Source organism: Antechinus flavipes, chromosome X (assembly GCF_016432865.1).
Source record: "Antechinus flavipes isolate AdamAnt ecotype Samford, QLD, Australia chromosome X, AdamAnt_v2, whole genome shotgun sequence".
Taxonomy (NCBI): Eukaryota; Metazoa; Chordata; class Mammalia; order Dasyuromorphia; family Dasyuridae; genus Antechinus; species Antechinus flavipes.
In genome coordinates this window covers 31,327,703-31,349,235 of record NC_067404.1, presented here as the reverse complement: position 1 = coordinate 31,349,235, position 21,533 = coordinate 31,327,703, and the positions used below count along the sequence as shown (strand labels likewise).

The 21,533-nt window shown below is 42.9% G+C and overlaps 1 protein-coding gene across 1 annotated transcript in view; it reads left to right on the top strand.

Annotated features, from left to right (window-relative positions):
- COL4A5 (collagen type IV alpha 5 chain) overlaps window positions 1-21,533 on the top strand; it is a 228,849-nt gene that overhangs the window by 154,312 nt on the left and 53,004 nt on the right. The window contains exons 37-41 of the mRNA XM_051969028.1: window positions 8,395-8,521; window positions 14,879-14,959; window positions 15,523-15,621; window positions 16,111-16,161; window positions 18,286-18,471. Of these exons, the coding sequence (XP_051824988.1) occupies window positions 8,395-8,521; window positions 14,879-14,959; window positions 15,523-15,621; window positions 16,111-16,161; window positions 18,286-18,471 (544 nt within the window). The remainder of the gene's footprint in view (window positions 1-8,394; window positions 8,522-14,878; window positions 14,960-15,522; window positions 15,622-16,110; window positions 16,162-18,285; window positions 18,472-21,533) is intronic.

The window sequence follows — 21,533 nt, the reverse complement described above, 5'->3', positions numbered from 1 at the left end:
CTCTCTTGTCTCTTTCTCTCTCCCCTCTCTCTGTCTCTGTCTCTGTTTCTGTCCGTCTCTCTCTCCCTTCTCTGTCTCTGTCTCTCTTGTCTCTCTCTCTCCCCTCTCTTTGTCTCTGTCTCTCTCTTGTCTCTTTCTCTTTCCCCTCTCTGTCTCTGTCTCTCTGTCTCTCTTGTCTCTCTCTCTCCCTTCTCTGTCTCTGTCTCTCTCTTGTCTCTCTCTCCCCTCTCTTTGTCTCTGTCTCTCTCTTGTCTCTTTCTCTTTCCCCTCTCTGTCTCTGTTTCTGTCTCTCTGTGTCTCTCTTGTCTCTCTTTCCCTTCTCTGTCTCTGTCTCTCTCTTGTCTCTCTCTCCCCTTTCTCTGTCTCTGTCTCTCTCTCCCCTCTCTGTCTCTGTGTTTCTATCTCTGTCTCTCTCTTGTCTCTCTCTCATCTCTCTCTCCTCCCCTCTCTCTATCTGTCTATCTTTCTCTGTCTTTCTCTGTATGTACACACACACACACACACACATCTCTCTATATCTCCCCCTCCCTTTCTCTGTCTCTCTTCCCCCTCCCTCCCTCTCTCTCCTCACCTTATATTATACCTGTTCACACGTCCTCTCCCCTTTGTAGAAAGCCAGCTCCTTGAAGGCAAGCCCTGTCCCGTGTCTGTCTCTCTGGGCTCTCGGGCTGGGGCTGGCCCTTACCAGGCACCTAAGAAATCCTGCCTCTCTGATTCCTTAAGGAAGCTAGCAGTAGGCGCCCACCCTCCGCCTGCCCTGAGCCTCCAAGTCTCACTTGCTCTAAGTCCACGCCACGCTGAATTTTAAACTGGTCTGAGTTGGGGAAACAGGACGAGCATTCGCCTCACGTAATCTGAAGTCTCTTTCAGACCGTGCATTTCATGGTAGTATCTACTGATAAAGGCTAGTAGAAATAGTTCCCAGAAAAAGAGACAAAGGAAAAAGAAAAGAACATAATTCTGGTGACTCAGAGGATGGAGCCAGAGGAGTCTCCTGGTCAGAGCCACGGGGGAGGAGAGGCTCATGGGAGGAGAGGCTCAGCAGTGGAGGAGACATCACCAAGTGACCAAGGGAAACCTCATCCCGGGTCAGGACTGGCCTATCAAGCTTGATATTCTGTGCCCTAACATGGCAACAAAAGGCAGTTCTGGGGAAGACTCCATCTGCCGTCGCCCTCTAAGAGCTAGGGCAGTGGTGTGAATGGCCCCAAGTTCCCTCTTCATAAACCATTGCAGAGCCACCTTCCATTAATTTACCCGTGCCCTTCTTGAAACTGATTTTTAAGCATCATCTCATAGGACAACAAGTGTTACTCAAAAATGCAATTGAGCATTAATTAAGTGCCTGCAGCAGTGGTTCTCAAAGGTTGCAACAGGGACCATTTGGAGCCCACGCTCCCAATGGCATGTTCACGCACGTGTCTGCGTGAGCCATCCAGAGCACACAGCGTGTCCCACAGCGGGCCACCGTTCCTCACTGCAAAGAGTGATTCGGCCCCAGGAGCAGGACCGTGCTTGGGTATTTAGAACCCTCACCCTGTTAGCCAGTTTCAATGAAATCTAGTCCCGGTCCTCATGGAGCTCACACTCTGGTAGAGAAATAAGACACAAAAGCCCAAATCTCATTGTGATAGAACTCCCTCCTCTAACTGTCTCTTTCATCCTTTCTTCTGAGACACTCGTACCCCTCTCTCCGAGATCAGGGGAGGATGGAGGAGCTTCCCCCCGACCCCTTGACCCTTCTGTATTTCACTGTCATCGTAAGCTTCCTTTTCCTCCGGAGCGTGTCCTACTCTTAACATTCTCCCTCCAGAAAAGTGCCAGCTGGTGATTCGGTAGCCAGTCCTACCTTTATTCGCTTCTCCTTTGCAGCAATTTCCCTGCTCTGGAATTGTCGAGAAATCTGGGTTCTAGACCCGGCACTGTCATCGCTTGCTTGTGTGATAGATTGGTATCCTCCCTGAGCCTCAGTTTCCTCATCTGTATTCTATGCCAGAATTTGTGGTCACCCTACATTTCCCACTTTGGTTGGGTCAGATGACCTCTAGACTTGAGAAAAGTAGATTTTCAAATGTTCAGAGAAAGGGAAATGAGATCTTCCTTTGGCTCGAGACTCCCAAAAAAGCACAATAGAATAAAAGGAAGCTGGATCTACAGAGGTTGGTGTGACCAAATGGGGAACTCTCATTTTATTTAAAAGGATGCTGGGAATTTTACCAAGGATCATACAAAGATTGGTGCGATCCTATTAAAAAGTGTCAGATTAAAGCCGACAGTAGACTGAGGTTTATGTGAAATGCCACAAAAATCGGGCTTTTTTTTTTTTTAAAGGAAAGAACAAGGAATAGCTGGGCTTCCTTCTCACAACAGATAGTTTCATGTTAATAATAATACCAATAGGGAACTTTTATAGCGCACTTTAAGATTTGCAAAGAGCTTTTTGTATGTAGTTATCTCATTTGATCTTTCCAGAAACCTTATAAGGCAGATGCTTTTATTATCCCCATTTCACAGAATGGATAACTGAGGCTAGAAAAGTGTCAGTTGGTAAGCATTTATTGCTTAAGTCATTTCAGTCATCTCCAACTCTCCATGACCCCATTTGGGGCTTTCTTGGCCAAGATATTGGAATGGCTTTCCATTTCTTTCTTCAGATCCTTTTACAGGTGAGGAAACTGAGGCAAACAGGGTGAAGTGATTTGTCCAGGATCATACAACTAGCGAGTGTCTGAGGCCAGATTTGACCTCAGAGCATCAGCTCTGATATGAGTATGATAAGATCATACTCAAGTTATCCAAGTATGATAAGCTCATACTCTTATCCATTGTTACCATTCAGCTGTCCTAAACATTTATTAGGCTCCTACCATGTACCAGGCAGGCAAGGTAGTTCAGTAAAAAGAGTACTGGGCCTGAAGTCAAGAAAACCTGAAATTGAATCCAGCCTCAGACACTGACTAGCTGTGTGACCCTGAGCTAGTCACTTCATCCTTTTTGCCTCAGTTTCCTCATCTGTAAAAGGAGCTAGAGAAGGAAATGGCCAACCACTCCGATATCTCTGCCAGGAAAACCCCATGGACAGTACGGGCCATGGGGTCATGAAGAATTGGGCCCGGCTGAAAGACTAAATAAACGCCAATTGTGCCACGCACTGTGCTAAGCGCTGAGGATACGAAAACAGAACAAAACAAAAACAGCAAAAGTCAGTCCCCGCTCTCAAAGAGCCCACAGAAATGGGGGAGATGCTACACAAGCAAAGAGAGACAAGAGAAGGCTAAAAACAGGCGGAAGGGCTGGGAAAGATTTCTCGTAGCAGGGACTAAAGGAAGCCGGGAGCTGGTGTGGCCTTCTGGGAAGGGAGATCGCTCCAGTCCAGGGGCCGGCCAGGGAAAGTGCCCAGAGAGGAGCTGGAGAGTCTTGGCTGAGGAAGAGCAAGAGGCCAGTGTGACTGAGTCACAAAGGATGTTGTGGAGCGAGGTAGAAAACTGGAAAGATGGGCGAGGCTAGTTTCTGAAGTGCTTGCCAAAAGGGTGACTGGGTAACAGTTAGAGGGAAGTTTGGAGATTTGCTGGGAGCCACTGAAATAGGTAAAGTCCTGGACCTGGAGTCAGAGAAAGCCAAGTGCAAATCCTATCTCATAGACTAATTAGCTGTATGACCTCAGGCAAGTCACCTAATCACTGTGTGCCTCAGTTTCCTCAACTGTAAAAAACGGGGTGAATAATAGCATCTGCTTCCCAGGATTATCAGTGAACAGAGTGCTGGGCCCTGGCGTCAGGAAGAACTGAGTTCAAAACGAGCCTTGGTACTTCCTGTGTGACCCCGGGAAAGTCACTAAATCCTGTTTGCCTCAGTCTCCGTGTCTGTAAAATGAACTGAGAACGAAACAGTAAAACGAGCCGAGAAAGAAACGGCCAACTACTCCAGCGTCTTTGCCAAAGAACAAAACAACAACAATAACCCGGGATTATCCAAATGATCGACTGAGGTAATATTTATGAAGCCCTTAGCACAGTCCTGGCAGATGCTGTATCGACGCCACTTAGTATGTTGTTATTTTTATTAAGAGGGAAGGCTTTGGGGGAAAAGCTAATGAGTTCAGTTTGGGGGATGCGGAGTCGAAGATGCTTCCTGAACCTCCGGGTCAGGATGTCCAGAAAGCAGGGGAGGCTGGGCCCGGAGGGCAGAAAAGCTGCCCGGGACTGTACGGCTAGGCTCTGAGGCAGGGGAAGTCCAGCTGCATCCTCTGGCAGCAAGCAGCTTCTAGACAAACAACAAAGAAAAATCGACCCTCTGAGCCCTTTTGTTTCCTCCTCCTGTGTAAGGAGAATGATGTTCAGATTGCAGATAGTAGAAGAGAGCCAGCTAAGAGGCAATTGAAGGCCAGGCTGGGCGAGGAGATAGTGGAGCTGCATTAAATGAGTTTAGGGCACCTGCATTGCAGGACCCCGAAGGAAGCCAGGGGGCTGATTGCTGACCCAGCAGGCGGGATCTTGGAGGAAGTGGGGCCAGATGAGAGAGGAGACGGCAGAGCGCTGGACCGATTTTCAAAAAGGTGAACAAAGGGGAGTGTGCAGATTCTCCCGGCAAACTTCCCATCGGTCCCCAGAAACGTCCTCCAACCGATGATTAAACAGTTCGCTCGAAGTTATCTTTGCGAAACACAGTGGGCGGAGGCAGGAGCCGGTCACACCAAGTCAGGTGCATGGTGGGAAGTGGGGGAGCCTAGATTTTGAGCTAAGAGGTACCCTAGAAGCTGTCAAATGCAAACCCATTTATCTAGAACTAGGATGATGAAGTACAGTGGCCAAGTAGTTAGAGCACCAGACCTGCAGTTGGGAAGACAGGGGCTCAAATACAGCATCAAACACTTGCTAGCTGGGTGACCCTCACAGCTCAGGGTCCGGCTGCCTCAGTTTCTTCATCTGGAAAATGAACTGGAGAAGGAAGTAGAAAACCACTCTAGTATCTCTGCCAAGAAAACCCCAGACGGGGCACTGAGAGTCAGTCGTGACTGAAATGATTGGATGACAACAAGGAAGATGAAGTGATATGTCCGAGATCACACAGCTAGTAAGTGGATTGTAGTCACAAAGACCCGAGTACAAATCCTGCCTCGTAGACTTCCTAGCCGTGTGATCTCAGGCAAGTCGCTTAACCACTGTGTGTCTCAGTTTCCTCAACTTAAAAACAGGGATAATAATAGCATCTACCTGCTAGGATTCTATCGTCACAGGGCCTTGGCAGAATAAGAATGGCTGGATGGCCGCAGGGCTTTTGACAAAAGTCTTTCATTTTCCTATGAGAAAAAGAGAAGGATTCTGATTGGGTGATAGTGTAAGTAAGTAGCTTTTGAACTGGCTGGATGAGTATTCCGCTGATGAATTGATATCGGCCTAGAGAGAAACTTCTAGTGGCTCACCACAAGGCTCTTGGAGTTATGGGATTTTGACCCCAAAGGGGTCACCTTCCTGATCATCTAGCCCAGTCCATAAGCATTTACTAAACACCTGCTGTGTCAGATACTGTGTTGTCTTTGGTTCCCAAAAAGGACCGTGACATCAGGGAGGTGAGGTCATGGCATGCAAATGAATTGGATTTAAGTGAGGGAGGGCCCAGCAAGGTCACCTGCCTCACTTTTCCCTCCAGATCCAGTGGCCAGATAGAGATCAGGGTGACTGGAGATGGCCTTGGATGCAGTGGGAGACCAGTTAAGGTCTTCAACAGATCTCAGTTTGACAGAGGCAACACCCATTATTGAGACCACGAGTCTCCTCTTTCATCTAGTTCAAAGAAATACAAACAAACAAATAAATAAACAAATGAGGGAAAGGAGAGTAGACTGCTACTTGCATTCAATCTGAGTCAATCAGGACCCAAACCATGACCAAATGGGGCTTGGCTTGGGCCAGTTAATCAGAGCCACGAGTCAAAAGAGTATCTGCTCCAATGAAACCAAAGTGGCTTTAATTATTTAGAGCAAAGCTTCTTAAATTGTGGGTTGCAACCCTGTAATTGAATAGAAAGGTCACCAAACTCTGATTTCTTCTCAGTAAATGTTGGATTTGTCTATCTATTTGGTATACCTCTAGAGGATACACGGGGCATACTGTGCCCGATGCAAAGACAAAGTGAAAATAGTCCCGCCTCAAGGAGTCTGCACTCTCTTTGGGGAGACGTAATGCATGTATACAGTTGTGTACTAAATACATACAGGCATAAAAGGTGGTGCTTGGGCAAAATCTTGAAGGCAGCCAGGGATTCAAAGAGGAGTGTGTGAAGAGGGAACGGTGGCTGCTCAATGCAAAAGCCCAGAGGTGGGCAATGTCTTGTTTGAGGAACAAGAAGGAGGTTGCTGCCTGGAGGGAAGGGATATGCCTGGAAAGAAAATATGGAACGAGGGGGAAAAGAGCTTCCATATAGACTTTATATTTGATCTGAGAGGTAGTAGGGAGCCACTGGAAGTTATTGAGGAAAGGAAGTGATATGGTCAGGTAGGAGCTTTAGGAAAAAAAAAATCTCTCATTTTTGATATGGAGGAACTGAGGCTCAAAAAGGTGACTTGCTCAAAGTTGCACAGGGAATTCATGGGTCAAAAATTTAGAACTGGAAGGGATTTCAGAAGTCATCTAGTGTGACTCCTCCAGTTTATAGATGATGAAACTGAGGTCCAGGGAAGGGAAGTCACATGAGCAGCATATATAGAGAGCACTGGGCTTGGAGTTAGGAAGCTCTTGAGTTTAAATATAGCCCAAGACCTTTACTAACCACATGACCCTGGGCAAATTCCTTAATCCTGTTCACCTCAGTTTCCTCATCTGTAAAAAAAAAATGGGTATAGTAATGGCACCTACCTAAGCATTGTAAAGCCCATGGCACAATGCCTGGTACATAGTAAGCAGTATGTAAATATTGTTATTGTTATTATTATTTTTGCTGTTATTATTATGATTCTATATAGCATCATAAATCTATGGCTGGAAAGTACCCCAGAGACCATTTAGTGAATTTACAGATGAGGAAAGCGAGTCCCAGGGAAGGAGGGGACATGTCAGGCCTCCTAACTCCTAATTCAGTATTTCTCTCACCATTGCCTGTGATTGTCCTTTTTCAATTTGACCTATTTTCATCGACAACAGCATACTGAACGAATGAAGGAACAAATGAAATAGCATATATTAAGCATTTGCTGTATACCGAACACTATGCTGTGCTGTGGAGTTCAAATAGGAAGGCAGATCAGTCCCTGCTCCCAAGGAGTTCACATTCGATTGGAGGAAAACAGCATTTAGGGAGAGGCTTTGGCTACAGAACAGGTGCTGGTCATCCATGTGAATTACCGCTCTCTTAGACGATCCAGTCAGGATCCAAAAAGAGTTCGGCAACCTAGAACACGGGACCGTATCAAAGAAGTAGAAAATGAACAGGATTCTGTGTAAAGTTCTTCCCTTGGGAAGTCGAGGACAAAATTCTTATTTGTTGCACGAGTACGAATGGGTCGGGATCCGAATCCCTTGGGATTTTCGTGGCCTCTCGGCTCAGTGTGCCTCAGCGGCGTGGCTGATGGTAAGAAAAAATGAGAACGGAAGCTAGGAAATTTCGATCGCTCTCAAAAAACCCTGATATGAAAAATAGATGCTTGATTTTGTTTGGGGTTGGTTGGCTGTTAGTGGGGGTGGGGGGGACGGTGGGGGAGAGTGAGGGCTTATGGAAATTGGAATGGCCAAAATGAGAGGTTGAAGCTCTACATTTCAATGTCCCATTACCGAGTATAATCTCCTGCTAGTGATATGTCACAATTTTCTCCTCTGCCTTGTACTCGGGTACCTAAATTGGATTGTTTCCTTAGTAACAAGAATTATCAGATGATTTATTCAAAGCTGATCTATGGAGACTTCAAGCCAACAAGTATTCGCTAAGCATTTTTTTGTGCAGTCCAGCATGGAGAGAGACACAAAGGAGGCTCGCCTTGGTCCCTGACCACAAGAAGTTTATGGTCTAGTTGGGGGAGACGAGACTTACACACATGAAGCAATTAGAGGATGGGAGCAGGCAGCTTAATTAGCTCCCAGAACGTGGTGTAGGGATAGCATCTGTCAGGAAAAGGGAGAGAGAGAGACTTGGGGGGAGCCACATTTGTCAAGGAAGAGTTCCTGAAGGGATGGGACTCGAGGTGGGCTTTTGAAGGATTGGTAATATCTGGATCAGCTTTTAAACAGTATCTGAATGAGGGAGGATAAAGCAGAATACAACATCAGAAAACATGTGTCTTTGTATGGTAGAGCCATCTGGGGAGACAGACTACCCTGCCAAGGAAGGATCGCATTATAATGTGCTAAGACTCTGGAAAATGTAAGCAATGCTACCGTTCTGTCTTTCTGTTTATATTTCCAGGGTGATCCTGGCCTGCCTGGGTACCCAGGTACTCCTGGCAGTCAAGGTGCCCCGGGAGACACTGGTTCGCCCGGTGCCCCAGGGAGCCCTGGGGTCAAAGGACAGCCAGGCTTGCCCGGACGGCCAGGTAACACGTTTCTCTTTTTCATTCTCGTTTTTGAGCAATCGGCTTTCTTCCTCCCCCCCCCCTTCCTCCTTCGCCTGCCTCTCGTTGCCGGCTCTCGGGCAAAATCAAGAGCCAGAGATAATCTGTTTTATTGCCTGGCGCTCGGATCCGACCCCTCGATCCGATATCGACTTTGTGCCGGCCATTCCCCTTCCTTTTTTTTCTGAGCCGCGTTGCTTGCAGAATGGAGAAGGGCCCCAGCAGCTCAGCGGGGGAAGATTCTGCGACCTGAGAGACAGTTGGTATATACCACTTTCCAATTTGGACTGCTAGCTGCAGGCCAATTAAGGAGCCTGACTATTTTCATAGGTGATAATATTCACAGCTGAGCCCTGTCCTGCTTCTGGTTCCCTTGGAAAGTTTGACACCTGTACATGGGAACCCAATGGGTGGTGATGGCACAATGATGGCCCAATTCATTCAGCTAACAAACCGTTGAGTGACTTGGGGAAAAGAACTGAGACCGAGTTATCTTATTATCGGCTCCCTTCATGCTGGCTGTGTTCAATGCTGGCTGCTTCGCTCCCTCAGTAGTACGGATGCTTGGACCTTGATTGGTCTTGATCACTGTGGTATTGACTCGGAAACACATTTCTCTGACTTTACTGGAACTGACAATAAACTAGTTCCTTAACTTTTAATCTGATTTCATGGGGGAAAAAAAGACTTAATATATACCTTAAAAAAAAAAAACTCTCTAATCATTTCCCAGTGTACCTCCCTCCCCTTTGAACCCTCTGTTATAAAAAAGAAGAGCAGTTAAACTGAATTCACTAACAATATAAGGACCAATCCCTCCAGTCCTCCACTTGTCAGTTGAAAGAACAGAAGCGTGCTTCGTCATCCATTCTCTCAGAGTAAGACTTGTTACTGTACTTAATCTGAGCCCATCTCTCTTTTGATGGCATAGTTAGGTATCTCAGCCTGGAGTCAGGGAGATCTGAGTCTAAATCCGGCTGTTGATTCACTTCTGTCTGCCTCAGTTTTCTAATCTGTAAAATGGGGATCATAAGAGCAATCCCTCCCACAGTTATTGAGAGGATCAAAGGAGATTATTTTTAATAGTATTTGATTTTTCCAAATACACGCGAAAAGAGTTTTCAATGTTCATCTTTGCAAAACCTTGTGTTCCAAATTTGTCTCACTTTCTCCTCGCCCTCGCCCTTCCCCAGGACAGCAAGCGATCTCATAGAGGTTAAACATGTCCAGTTCTTCTAAATGGATTTCCATATTCATCATGCTGTGCGAGAAAGATCAGATCAAAAGGGAAAAAAACACAAGAAAGAAAAAAAATCAAGCAAACAACAGCAAAAACAAACAAGTCTGGTGAAAATATTATGCTAGATTCACATTCAGTTTCCATATTTCTGAGATAATATTTATAGTCCTTCATTCTGTGCCTGCACATAGGAGATGCTTAACCTCTATTGTTTTAGAGTGGTTTGGTCTTTACAGATATTTATAAGCTCAGTTTTTTATATCTAGAAGCTTAGAAATTTAATAAGAACTTTACATTTCCCTAAGACTTTTGGGACGTGTGTGTGTGTGTGTGTGTGTGTGTGTGTGTGTGTATGTGTGCATGTGCGCGTGCTTGCACACATGCCCATGAGCATGTACAATAAAACCTCTCTCTCTCCTTTTTTCTCTGTCTTTCCCTTCCTCCCTCTTTTCTTCCCTCCCTCCCCTCCTCTGTCTCTATCTTTCTCTGTCTCTGTGTATGTGTCTCCCTCTCTCCCTCTCCTTCCCTCTCTTCTTTTTCCCCTTCCTTTCTTCCCTTCCTTCTTCATTCTCTCTCCCTCTCTATCTCTATATTTCTCTCAGTCTCTCTGTTTCTCTGCCTGCCTCTGTGTGACTCTCTCTATTTCTCACTCTCTGTCTCTCTTTGTGTCTATTTCTCTCTGTCTCTCTACCTCTGTGTTTCTCTCTGTCTCTGTCTCTTTCTGTTTCTCTCTCTGCCTCTGTTCTTCTATCTCTTTCTCTTTCTCTGTCCCTGTCTTTTTCTCTGTTTTAATTTGTATTTACCTTATTACTAGTGATTTGTAACTGTCTTTCTCTCTGTTTCTCTGTCCCTGTCTTTCCTCTCTCTGTCCCTTTTTCTGTCTTTCTGATTTTCTGCTTCTCTCTCCCCTCCCCCCTATACTCAGGACTATTCTTCAAAAGGTAGTGGTCAAAGGATCTGACCAACCATTTTCAAAAGAAGAAAAACAAACTATTAAGATCCACATAAAATGCTCCAAATCACTAATAATTAAACAAACAAACTAATTTTCAGTTTTCACTCGCACCTAACAAATTGGAAAAGACAGAAGGTCGTTGTTGGAGGAGCTATGGGGAGATAAGCATGCTAATCCACTGTTTGTGTATGTAGATATGTTAATGAAATCACAGGTCTGGAAATCATATGTCAAGTCTATTTGTTCTAGACTTGTGATTTCATTTCTACAGGGAACTTCTGGTGAGGGAAGTCCCTCAATCAACAGAAAACTCTGTAATTGGTAGTGGAGGTGCTTGAGACGATGAGAAGTTACGTGTCTTGGCCAGGATGACATAGCCAATATGTGTCTGAAACAGGACTTGATTGAGGTTTCCCTGACTCTGAGGACAGTCTCCTATTCCTCTCATATAGAAAAGAAACAGCAAATATGAAGAATACGTGGACGTGTGTGTATATTTTCTGTACCTGTTAGGGTAACTCTCACTGCAGATCATCGATGTACCTGTAACCTGGAGACTTAAAACGTTGCCTAAAACTTGAGGATGTTAATTGACTTACCCGTGATCAGAGAGCTGTCTTATACATTTAGATTGTACGCATATCCAATTTTGATATTATCAGAAATATTCAATGAAAAATTTCCCTTCTTTCCTCTTGGGACAGCTAGGTACAGTGGGTAGAGTGCTGGGCCTGGCCAGGTAGAGATTAGGATGATTAGAGATGGCCCCGGATGCGGTGGGAGACCTTGGCCTTTTTTAAGATCGGGTCTTTAACAGGTCTCAGTTTGCTTGAGGCAACACCCATTCAGTGATTAAAGCCCAGATGAATCTGGAAGAGAAAATGAGGCTGGTGACTTTGCACTGCTCTCCCTCACTGAAATCTAATTCATTTGTATGTCATGATCTCACCTCTCTGACATCACTTTGAGAGCAAAGGACAAACAACACCTCGACCTGTAGTCAGGAAGACTCATCTTCCTGAGTTCAAATCTGGCCTCAGACACTTACTAGCTATGTGACTCTGTGCAAGTCCCTTAACCCTGTTTGTTCATCTCTAAAATGAGATAGAGAAGGAAATAACAAAGCACTCCAGGATTTTTGCCTAGAAAACCCCCAAAATGAAGTCACAAAGACTGAGGCACAAAGACTGAGGCATGACTGAAATGACTGAACAACAAACAACAACAATTATTTTTTCCTACTTGATCATTTCTCTTTTTATTTTAACTGCATTTTTATTGATTTCATTCATGCCTTCATATTTTATGCAATCAAAATTGTTGATTTTTGATTTGTCAATTAACATTTATTTTTTAACGATCATCTTTATTCCTTGTTTGAATTCTTCCCCCATCCATAATTGTACGAGACACTTCCTTTCATTCTTTAATTGTTGTTGTTGTTTTGGAGGGTGAGGGCATTGGTTTTTGATGATAAGGTAAATGTTTATTAGATGCTGGTCTGAAGGTAATTTCTGCCAATTGCTTTTTAGATTTCCAAGTAGTCTTTGTCAAATAGAGAATCTTTCCCTCGGTAATTTGTGTCCTTGGGTTTATCAAACATTGTACTGTCAAGTTTAGTGGTTTCTGAGTCTCACTTGTATAGTCTATTCCACTGATCTACTTTTCTATTTTTAAAGCAGTACTGAATAGCTTTGATGATTATTGCATTATGATATAATTTGAGATCTGGTAATGCTCAGCCTTCTTCACTTCTGCTTTTTAAATTCATTTACCTAGAGATCCTAGACTTTTGTTTCTTCAAAAGATTTTGCTAATATTTTGTCTGGTTTTATAAAGTATCTTCTTGATATTTTGATATAGTATGAAATCTTAAATTAATTTAGGTCATACTATCATTTGTACTAAATTAGCACAGTTCAGTCACAAGCAATGGCTATTTCTCCAAATATTTGTCTTCTTTTATGTCTGTAGAGAGGCAGGATTATATGGTGGATAGAGAACCAACCTTGAAGCTAAAAATGTTTGGGTTCAAGTCTTGTCTCTAATAAAAAAGACCCTGGACCAAACACTTAACCTCTCTGTGCTCTAAAAGAATTCTGTAATACTGCAAGTGATAGAGAAGATGTTGATCTGTATTGGTAAAGAGAATTTCTTCATCAGGAAGTTTTCCATACCAGTAAAATCACAGGTCCAGTCCTATCTTATCCTTATATTGATAAAAAGTTGTTGGAAAGCTGTACTTATACAAGTTCTATGAGTGTCTTGGTGGGCTAATTCTCAGATATCTTGTGAAATTTGTAATTATTTTGAATGGAATTTTTCTTTGTAGTATTTGCCTCTTTTTTGTTAGCACAGTAAAGAAGTGCTGATGATTTTGTGGATTTCTTTTGTAAAACTACTACTATTAATCTTTTTGTTAGTTTCTTTACTGATTCTCTGGGGTTTTCTGAGTTATAATATCTGAAAATACGGTTACTTTGCCTCTTTTTGCTGATTTCTATTCCATTCATTTCTCTCACTTTTCTTATTGCTATAGGTTGCACAAGAAGAGGGGATAGCTTTGCTTTATATCTACAAACAATGCTAACTTTTTGGCTTTAGAGATATACTTTTGGTGATATTAAAAGTGTAGCATGAGCAATTTTGACAGCACATCAGCCAGAAATACTTTCTAGGAGGTGGACAATGTTTGAATACATTAAAGTATTTAACACTGTAGTTTAGAGATTTATCTTGGACTACCTGGCCCCTTCTTTCAAAACCTCTACCCTAAGTCATGGTGGGAGAAAAACAAGCATTTGGTTTGCCAAATGAGTAGTGATCCTCTGAAAGATGTGACTTGTATGTTAAGTTTTTGTGATTGTTGTTCTTCCACCATTGGACTAAAGAGAAGGAAACAGAGTAGCAATAGAGTAGATCCTTTGATCTCCTCTTGCACCTTTATTTTTCACTACGATGGCCTGGTTCCCATTAGGATGTGCTTAACATCCTAGGTTAATCCTAGATCCAGGAATAAAACAGGCAATCTCCTTTGAAAACATATCTAATTGAACCTAGCAGACTGAAAGCACGCAGTAGGCTGAATTATTTGTATTGACAGCTTGCCTAATTTCTAAATCTATTTTTCTAATTCCTATATTTCAGAGCAAATGGATTCTAGACTGGTATGTAGTAGTGTTAGGGATTTTTTGCTTTGTTTCTGGAATTTACAATCTTAAATCATTGCCCAAACAAATAAAACCATACCCAATAAGTACCATTTTTTTTGGTTTCCTTTCTACTCTTCATGGTGTTTCTTTTTTTAAAAAAATATTTATTTTAATACACATTGCTTTATGAATCATGTTGGAGAGAACATCAGAGCAAAAGGGGAAAACCATAGGAGAGAAAAAAACAGAAAAAGAAGTGAACATAGCATGTGTTGATTTACATTCAGTCTCCTTAGTTCTTTTTCTGGATGCAGATGGCATTTTCTGTCCAAAGTCTTTTGGGATTGCTTTGGATCACTGAACCGCTGAGAAGTACCAAGCCTTCTATAGCTGATCATCACATATTCTCGCTGTTATTGTGGACAATGTATTCCTGGTTCTGCTTGTTTCGCTCAGCATCAGTTCATGTAAATCTTTCCAGGCCTTTCTAAAATCAGCTTGTTTATCGTTTTTATAGAACAATAATATTCCATTATCTTCATGCACCACAGCTTGTTCAGCCATTCCCCAACTGATGAGCATCTGCTCATTTTTTAATTCTTTGCTACTACAAAAAGAGCTGCTACAAACATTTTTGCACATATGGGTCCTTTTCCCTCTTTTATGATTTCCTTGGGATACAGATCCAGTAGTAGCACTGCTGGGTCAAAGGGTATGCACAGTTTGATAACAGTTCGAGCATAGTTCCAAACTGCTCTCCAGAATGGTTGGATCCATTCACAACTCTACCAACCATGCATTAGTGTCCCAGTTTTCCCACATCCCCTCCAATAGTTATCATTATCTTTTCCTGTCACCTTAGCCAATCTGAATGTATAAAGTGGTACCTCAGCTCTTTATCTATGACAACTCTGTAAACTTTAATTCTCAATTAGAACTCTTAAAGCAATACAAGTTTTCTTCTGCTTTTCAATTCGGGCTCTTTTTCACAGGTATTATAGGCCTTCCTGGACCCAGAGGTATGGATGGCCCATCTGGCAGCCCTGGTATTCCAGGACAATCTGGTCCTATAGGTAAGTATGATGTTATGTCATGATTACAGAGATTGAAGTACCCTTTGTGTAGGCTCAGTTCACTCATGGTGTATGACTTTTCAACAGGTAGAGGCAAAGCGATCAGTTATTGAGTTCTTGTTCCTTAGAACAAGAAGAGTACAGAATGTACTCTCTCACAAAGCTATTTCAGACTATTACTATTATGGATGATTATCTTTGGAGCTCAATTCGCAGACATTCTGTAACTGGGTTTCTGAAAAGATGACCCAGGATTGGTTGTTTGACAGCTGCTAGCAGAAGATTCCCTCTTTCTTTAGGTCCTAGTGTTCCCCACCCACAGAATCTGGCTCTAGCAAATCAATGCCCTCACACTTTCCCTCCCCCTTCTCCTCCCCACAGCCAGCCCCAAAGTCTCTGATTTGACCCTTGGTACTTGAGGCAAGTTTTATTTCCAAAGATGATCTTGGGGAGAAGTTTTATGTGACTTTGTCACTTTGGATGGTGAGGGGGTCTGTGGCAAGATATAGGATTGCTTATTGGAAAATTTTTGTAACTCACAACATTTGTGTCTTCTTATATAGGCAGTCAGGGCCATCCTGGTCCCCCAGGATCTCCAGGAGAGAAAGGGAAACCGGGTCAAGATGGGATTCCTGGGCCAGCTGGACAGAAGGGTGAACCAGGTCTCTACCCATCTCCAGTTTTCCTTTAGAACTTTTCCCTTGCAAACATACTGCAACTTTCCACCTTTTTTACCCATTGTCTCCCTCGGCCTTGCTGAAATCAATCGTGCTAAAGTCTACACATATCCCTTTGATGTTCTTTCCCTACCTATTCATCTACTTCTCCATGTATGGAATTATGTTTCACTTTTGTCCATTAAACTATTTTCTATCTATGGCATAAAACTTTCCAGATCTTTTTACCTCAATCAGGTAATTCAGAGAACCAATAGCCTCCATGACCAAGCTTTTCTGTCAAAGAATACACTTTTGCCCAGAGTGGATTATGTCCGATGCATGTATGTGTAATACTGGATACCAGAAGGGTGTTTTTGTCAAAGACATGCTCCTGGAATTCATTATGGATTGAAATGTAAAATAATTTCAAAATCAATTGTTTTGAATTGTATCATTAATCCTCTGGACCTGGGGGGTATTATATCATGGCAGGTCAACCAGGATTTGGATTCCCAGGACCTCCCGGAATCTCAGGATTTCCTGGTAAGGTTGGAATCGGAGCAACTGAAAGAAATTCTCTTCTATCTCTAATTCTTATCAACTGGGAGGAAGTGGTTGTTGGAGCCTTAGGGTAGGGGACAGTTTAGGGTAGGAAGGTTGTAGAGGATTGAAACTCGAGTTCATGCACTGAGGTCCGGACAACCGAGCACTTAAGGCTAATTACCGATTGGACAATACTCTATAAGCATATACTTGGAAAATGGTCCTTCCCACTATCCTGTGCTGGCTCGATAATTGGTGTATACAGAAAATTGTAGGAGGGACTAGGGGGTGGAGTAAGACTAGTCAGGGTCACTCTGGGCGGGAGATGAAGAAGGAAGGTCGCGGAGATTCTGCTTCCATCCAATTCAATCCTACCCCTAAAGACCAAGAATAAAGACCAAGGACTTTTGCTTATCCTGACTCCGGCTGATTCTAAGGTATCTAGGGCGCTAACGTGGTCATCACAGAAGGTGACTACTATGTGTTATAAAGTCTGTTATAGAAAAAGAGAGGTAAGCCAGGAGGAACAGTCAGACATTTACTTTTATTTATTTTATTTTTTTTAATTTTATTTTATTTAATAATAACTTTATATTGATAGAATCCATGCCAGGGTAATTTTTTACAACATTATCCCTTGCACTCGCTTCTGTTCCGATTTTTCCCCTCCCTCCCTCCACCCCCTCCCCTAGATGGCAAGCAGTCCTATATATGTTAGATAAGACATTTACTTTTAGATTGGGATTTGAGAGAACAAATTTCAAAGGATTCAAAGGAAGCATAGCTAGAATTTCCTGGACCCAAATTTTACCAGTGAAATTAGATCTGGGAAACTCAAGAACTACATTGCAAAATAAAAAAGAAAGCGGGGGGGGGGGGAAGAACCACATTGCATTCATCAGAATTCTTAAGACTTCCAAAGTTGTTTTTCTTTACCATGTTGTTCTCTTGGTTCTGTTCATTATACTCAGCATCAGTTCATACAAGTCTTTTCAGGCACTTCTAAAACCATCCCCCCCCTTTTTTTTTATCATTTTTTATGGCATAAAAGGATTCCCTCGCATTCATATGTCATGATTTGGTCACCCATTCCCAAAACGATGAGCATTCTGTCATTCTTTGAAACTACACTGAGAGCTGCTAAAATATTTTATTCTTTCTTTTTCCTTCGATCTCTTGGATGTAGACTGAATAGTAGTTATTATTGAGTCAAAGGGCAGACACAGTTTGGTCACTTTGGGAGTAGAATTCCAAATTGTTTTCCAGAGTGATAGATTCACCAACAGTACAGTAATGGGCCTGTTTTCCTACAATCCCTCCAACATTTGTCATTTTTTGGCCAATATGAGTGTATAATAAAACCTCATAATTCCTCAGAACTGATAATGAAGCATGCTACTTGACAGAGAGATGATGGACTCAAGTGTCTGTTGTGGTGGTTGTTAAATTGAATGGGATCTTGGGCTGTTAAGAGAGGCCTGGCTTCTAGGAATAAGGAGGTGACGGCCTTGTAGTTTTATGCCTTGGCCAGGCCAAATTTTGAGTGTTTTGTTCAGACCTTTTAGGAAGGACTCTGAGAAACTGGAGAGGATGACGTTATCTATGTGAGGATCAGTCAAAGGAATGGGGGGATTTAGCCTGGAGAAGAGAAGACTCCAGAGGAACAAGGCAGCAGGCCTTAAGTATTTGAAGGGCTGTCACATGGAGAAGGGATTAGATTTGTCCATTTTGGCCCAAAGGGCAGAACCCGGCAGCAGTTGGGAGAAGAAGGGCCTGATATAAGCTTGTTGTCAGGAAAAGCTTGCTAACATCCTGAGTTATCCAGAGGAGGAATGGGCTGCCTCAGAAAGTGTCAACTTCTCCCACCCAAGAAGGGTTCAGGCAGAGAGGCTGGTTAAACATGTGAGGTGTGTTGTTGGCTAGGATTGGTTGGTCTAGTTGGCCACTGAGGTTCTTTCCACATCTGCATCTTATGACTGTGAGAAAGTGAATTATGGGGTCAAATGGATATGAAATCTAGGAGCCCAAAGTGCCATCCTCATGATTATAAATATTTTGTGCCTAAAAGAATTTCTAATTCACTCTTGTAATCTGCATTATAATCTTGCTCTTTCACTTTCACAGGTGAGAAAGGTGATGAAGGTTCGCCAGGTACTCCAGGAAGCCCTGGCCCTCAAGGCCCCAAGGGTGAACGGGGCTTTCCAGGCTTTCCTGGTATACAAGGACCCCCAGGTCCTCCTGGCTCACCAGGTCAAAATCGAGAAGGTCCCAAAGGGAACCCTGGGCCCCGAGGTCATCCTGGGAGAACAGGTACGTACGAGAACGTCAGAGAAGCGGTCCTATTATTGTCTATTATTTTGTCTTGCTAGTAGGTTATTTAGTGTTTAGAGCTAGACTAAATTTGTAACTTAGGGCTGTGTTCCAAGTAAACAGCTTGGTTTATGCCCAGCTCCATTGATTTCCATGGCATCCACCAATTCCACTTGATAATGGATGTCATCCTCATTTACTTAGAGTGGAAGTAAAACTCAGTAACTGACATATTAGTCTCTTTGTTGAAAGGAAAGCTCTGCTGATAACCTGGCAGCAAAATCCCATGGCCATGTTGTAGTGCAGGCAGAACGATAATATCCCAGAAATAATTTTCATGGGCACTCAATCTCCTTTTTTGGACTGGACCAAAAAAATGTCTTCAAAGTTGGCTGCATGATTCAATGTCATTGGCACAATAAACAGATTTCATCTTTCCTAGGAACAGGACAATCAAATTTCTCTTCAGCATCCCAGCATGATCAAATTGGATAGTGAGCTCCTCAGCCCAAGCTCATGTCTGGATCTCATCTTTCTTACGTTAACACTGTTCCCGCAGAGTCAATTCTGCATCCAATGTTCACCTTTTCATTCAGTGTCTGTGTGGGGTAGTTCCATTTACTAATTCTGGAAAATCTCATTTTCATCCAGGGTTAATATTGCTGAGCCCAGGCACTCACTGGTGGTCTTTTATCGACAGCTTTTCGAGACTCCATTTTCCATTTTTATATTTCTGGTAATTAAAAACTTGGCTCTCATTGATTAAAAAGCAAGTGAAATCTCCAATGAAAGCAACAAAATAATTGGCCCCTCGCTTCCTAGGACTTGAAAGAGTCTAGATTTTTTTCTTCCAAATGCCATTTAATTCATGCTAATAGCATGTTCACTAATACCGTAGTTAATTTTGTTGAGATCTGTATGACAGACTCGGATTCATTGGGATCGCAGGCTATGTTCAGAACACCTATTTACCAGTTGGCCGTCTCCGCTGGGATGTGAATGTTTCTGGAGGAGGGGTGAACGACCCCGGCGACGGGTTGTTCGGCCACATTCTCTCTTGGGGAAAAAAATGCGATTGTTTCCTGGTTGAACAAGCACAGATTTATTTGTTTTTGGTGGGGGGGAAGCCAACCCTTATCAGTTTGCTGTTTGGAATAACACTACTATTTTATTCAAGGAATAGTAAAATTAGTTAGCTCACTGTGGAAATGTGACTATTAGTTATAAACAAACCAACTAACAAAATTACCACCCAGCTATCTTTCTGATTTTACGACAGCCACGAGAAATAAATAAATAAGAGAAATGGGCTCTTCTTGATTCTTACATATTTTCTGTGAATTCCACTCAGGAAATTTAAGCCTGATTGTCATAGTAGGAGCTTAGAGTAATGATTATTATAAAAACGACTTCCTGTCTGTCAAAATATACCAGTGTGTGCTGTTAGGAAGTGATGGCTCAGTTGGTGAAAAGGTCTCCGAGTGTATTAAGCTTTCAGGATGCAGCAATAGTGAACTAACCCTTTAGTGAAAGGCTCCATGGATTATTGGAGCTGATTACTGTTTCTAGCAGCGTCCATGTCTTTCCCCATTTTGGAACGATGAACTCGGTCCTTTCTGGGTCCTGCAGATTCGCCCCTTAGTGCTCAAGCAATAGCTTTTGATCAAGTTTGAAATGCTATCCGTCTATGTAGTGCATATGTGTTGATTTGGAACCGTGATTTCATGATCATGATGTTGATTTGGACTATGATTTCATTGAAATGGGAAACTCCCCCACCATTGTGGCTCTGTAGAATTGTCTTTTGGGAACCCTGAGAAGTTAAATCACTTGCCCAAAGGTAACATGGCCAGGCCTTCCCAACTCCAGCATTGACTCTTTATCCACTATCTCCTATTGTCCTTTGTGTAAATGTAATTTTGTTTTTCAAGCTGGAATTGTGATTTAATTGATATAAGGAGTTACTAGGCAAGAAGCTCCTTCTGTCAGTGGAGATGATCACTTTTCTTATAACTTAGTGTCAGAGTTGCCTAGGGCACTGAGAGGTTAAGTGACTTGCTCAAGGTCACACAGCCAGACTATATTATCAGAAGCAGTGCCTGAGAACATATATATATGTGTATACATAAGTGCTTCAAATTACCAAGTATCTTACAATCAGGAGTGTAATATGCCAAATCAATTCTCATATTTTGGCTGAAAGTTATAAGATATTAGTAAATGACTGTGCCCAGTGTCTCCAACCAACAGTGAGAAGTCACTTAATTAGGAAAGTCAATTTAGCATTCCTTTCCAATTTTGCTAACAAGCAGAATCAGCATCCAGTTATCTGTGACTTTCTTTGTCATAGATCTGTAGTGGGAAAACATCATTCTGCAATCCTTTGGGAGATGCTGAAGCTAATTGTTGGCCAAAAAACATCAAGAAGGAGAGACTTGTGAATACCGAAGTAATTGGGCTATTTAATAACCATTTTTTATTATCCCATATTTTTCTCTGTCAGAAACTACAGCTAGAGTAGAATCTGTCCTTGCTGGATTTTGTGTAGCTTTTCTCCAAGATAGAAACTCCTGCTCAAGATTTTGCAGTCAATCAACAGACATTGGAGAGGCAGTGTGCCCTTGTGGTTAGACAGTTGGCCTAAGAGCTGGGAAGGCCTACTTCCAAATCCTGCCTCTACTACTGGCTGTGTTATCCTGAGAAAGTCAGCCCTCGGGCAACTCCAAATGACTAAGTGACAGAAACCTCCACTGGCATGAGGAACCCTCGGTAGGAATCCCGGTGAAATCACAGAGCTAAGCATGATCCCTACATGCGAGCCACTGCACTCCGTGTTAGGGGCATGGAAACCAAAGTGAACCAGCCCCTACCCTCGGGGAACTTACATTCTGATCAAGTTCTCAAACTCAAGTGAGCTAAAATCACTTTAACTGCAACTCTGGGCATGGGCCGGAAAGCCCAAACCACCTGCTCAGCTAATAGTTTGCTGTCTTCCTGTGCAGGTGTGATCTGACCGTGTGGCTCCCCTACTCAATCAACTCTAGGAATTCTATATTGCCTCT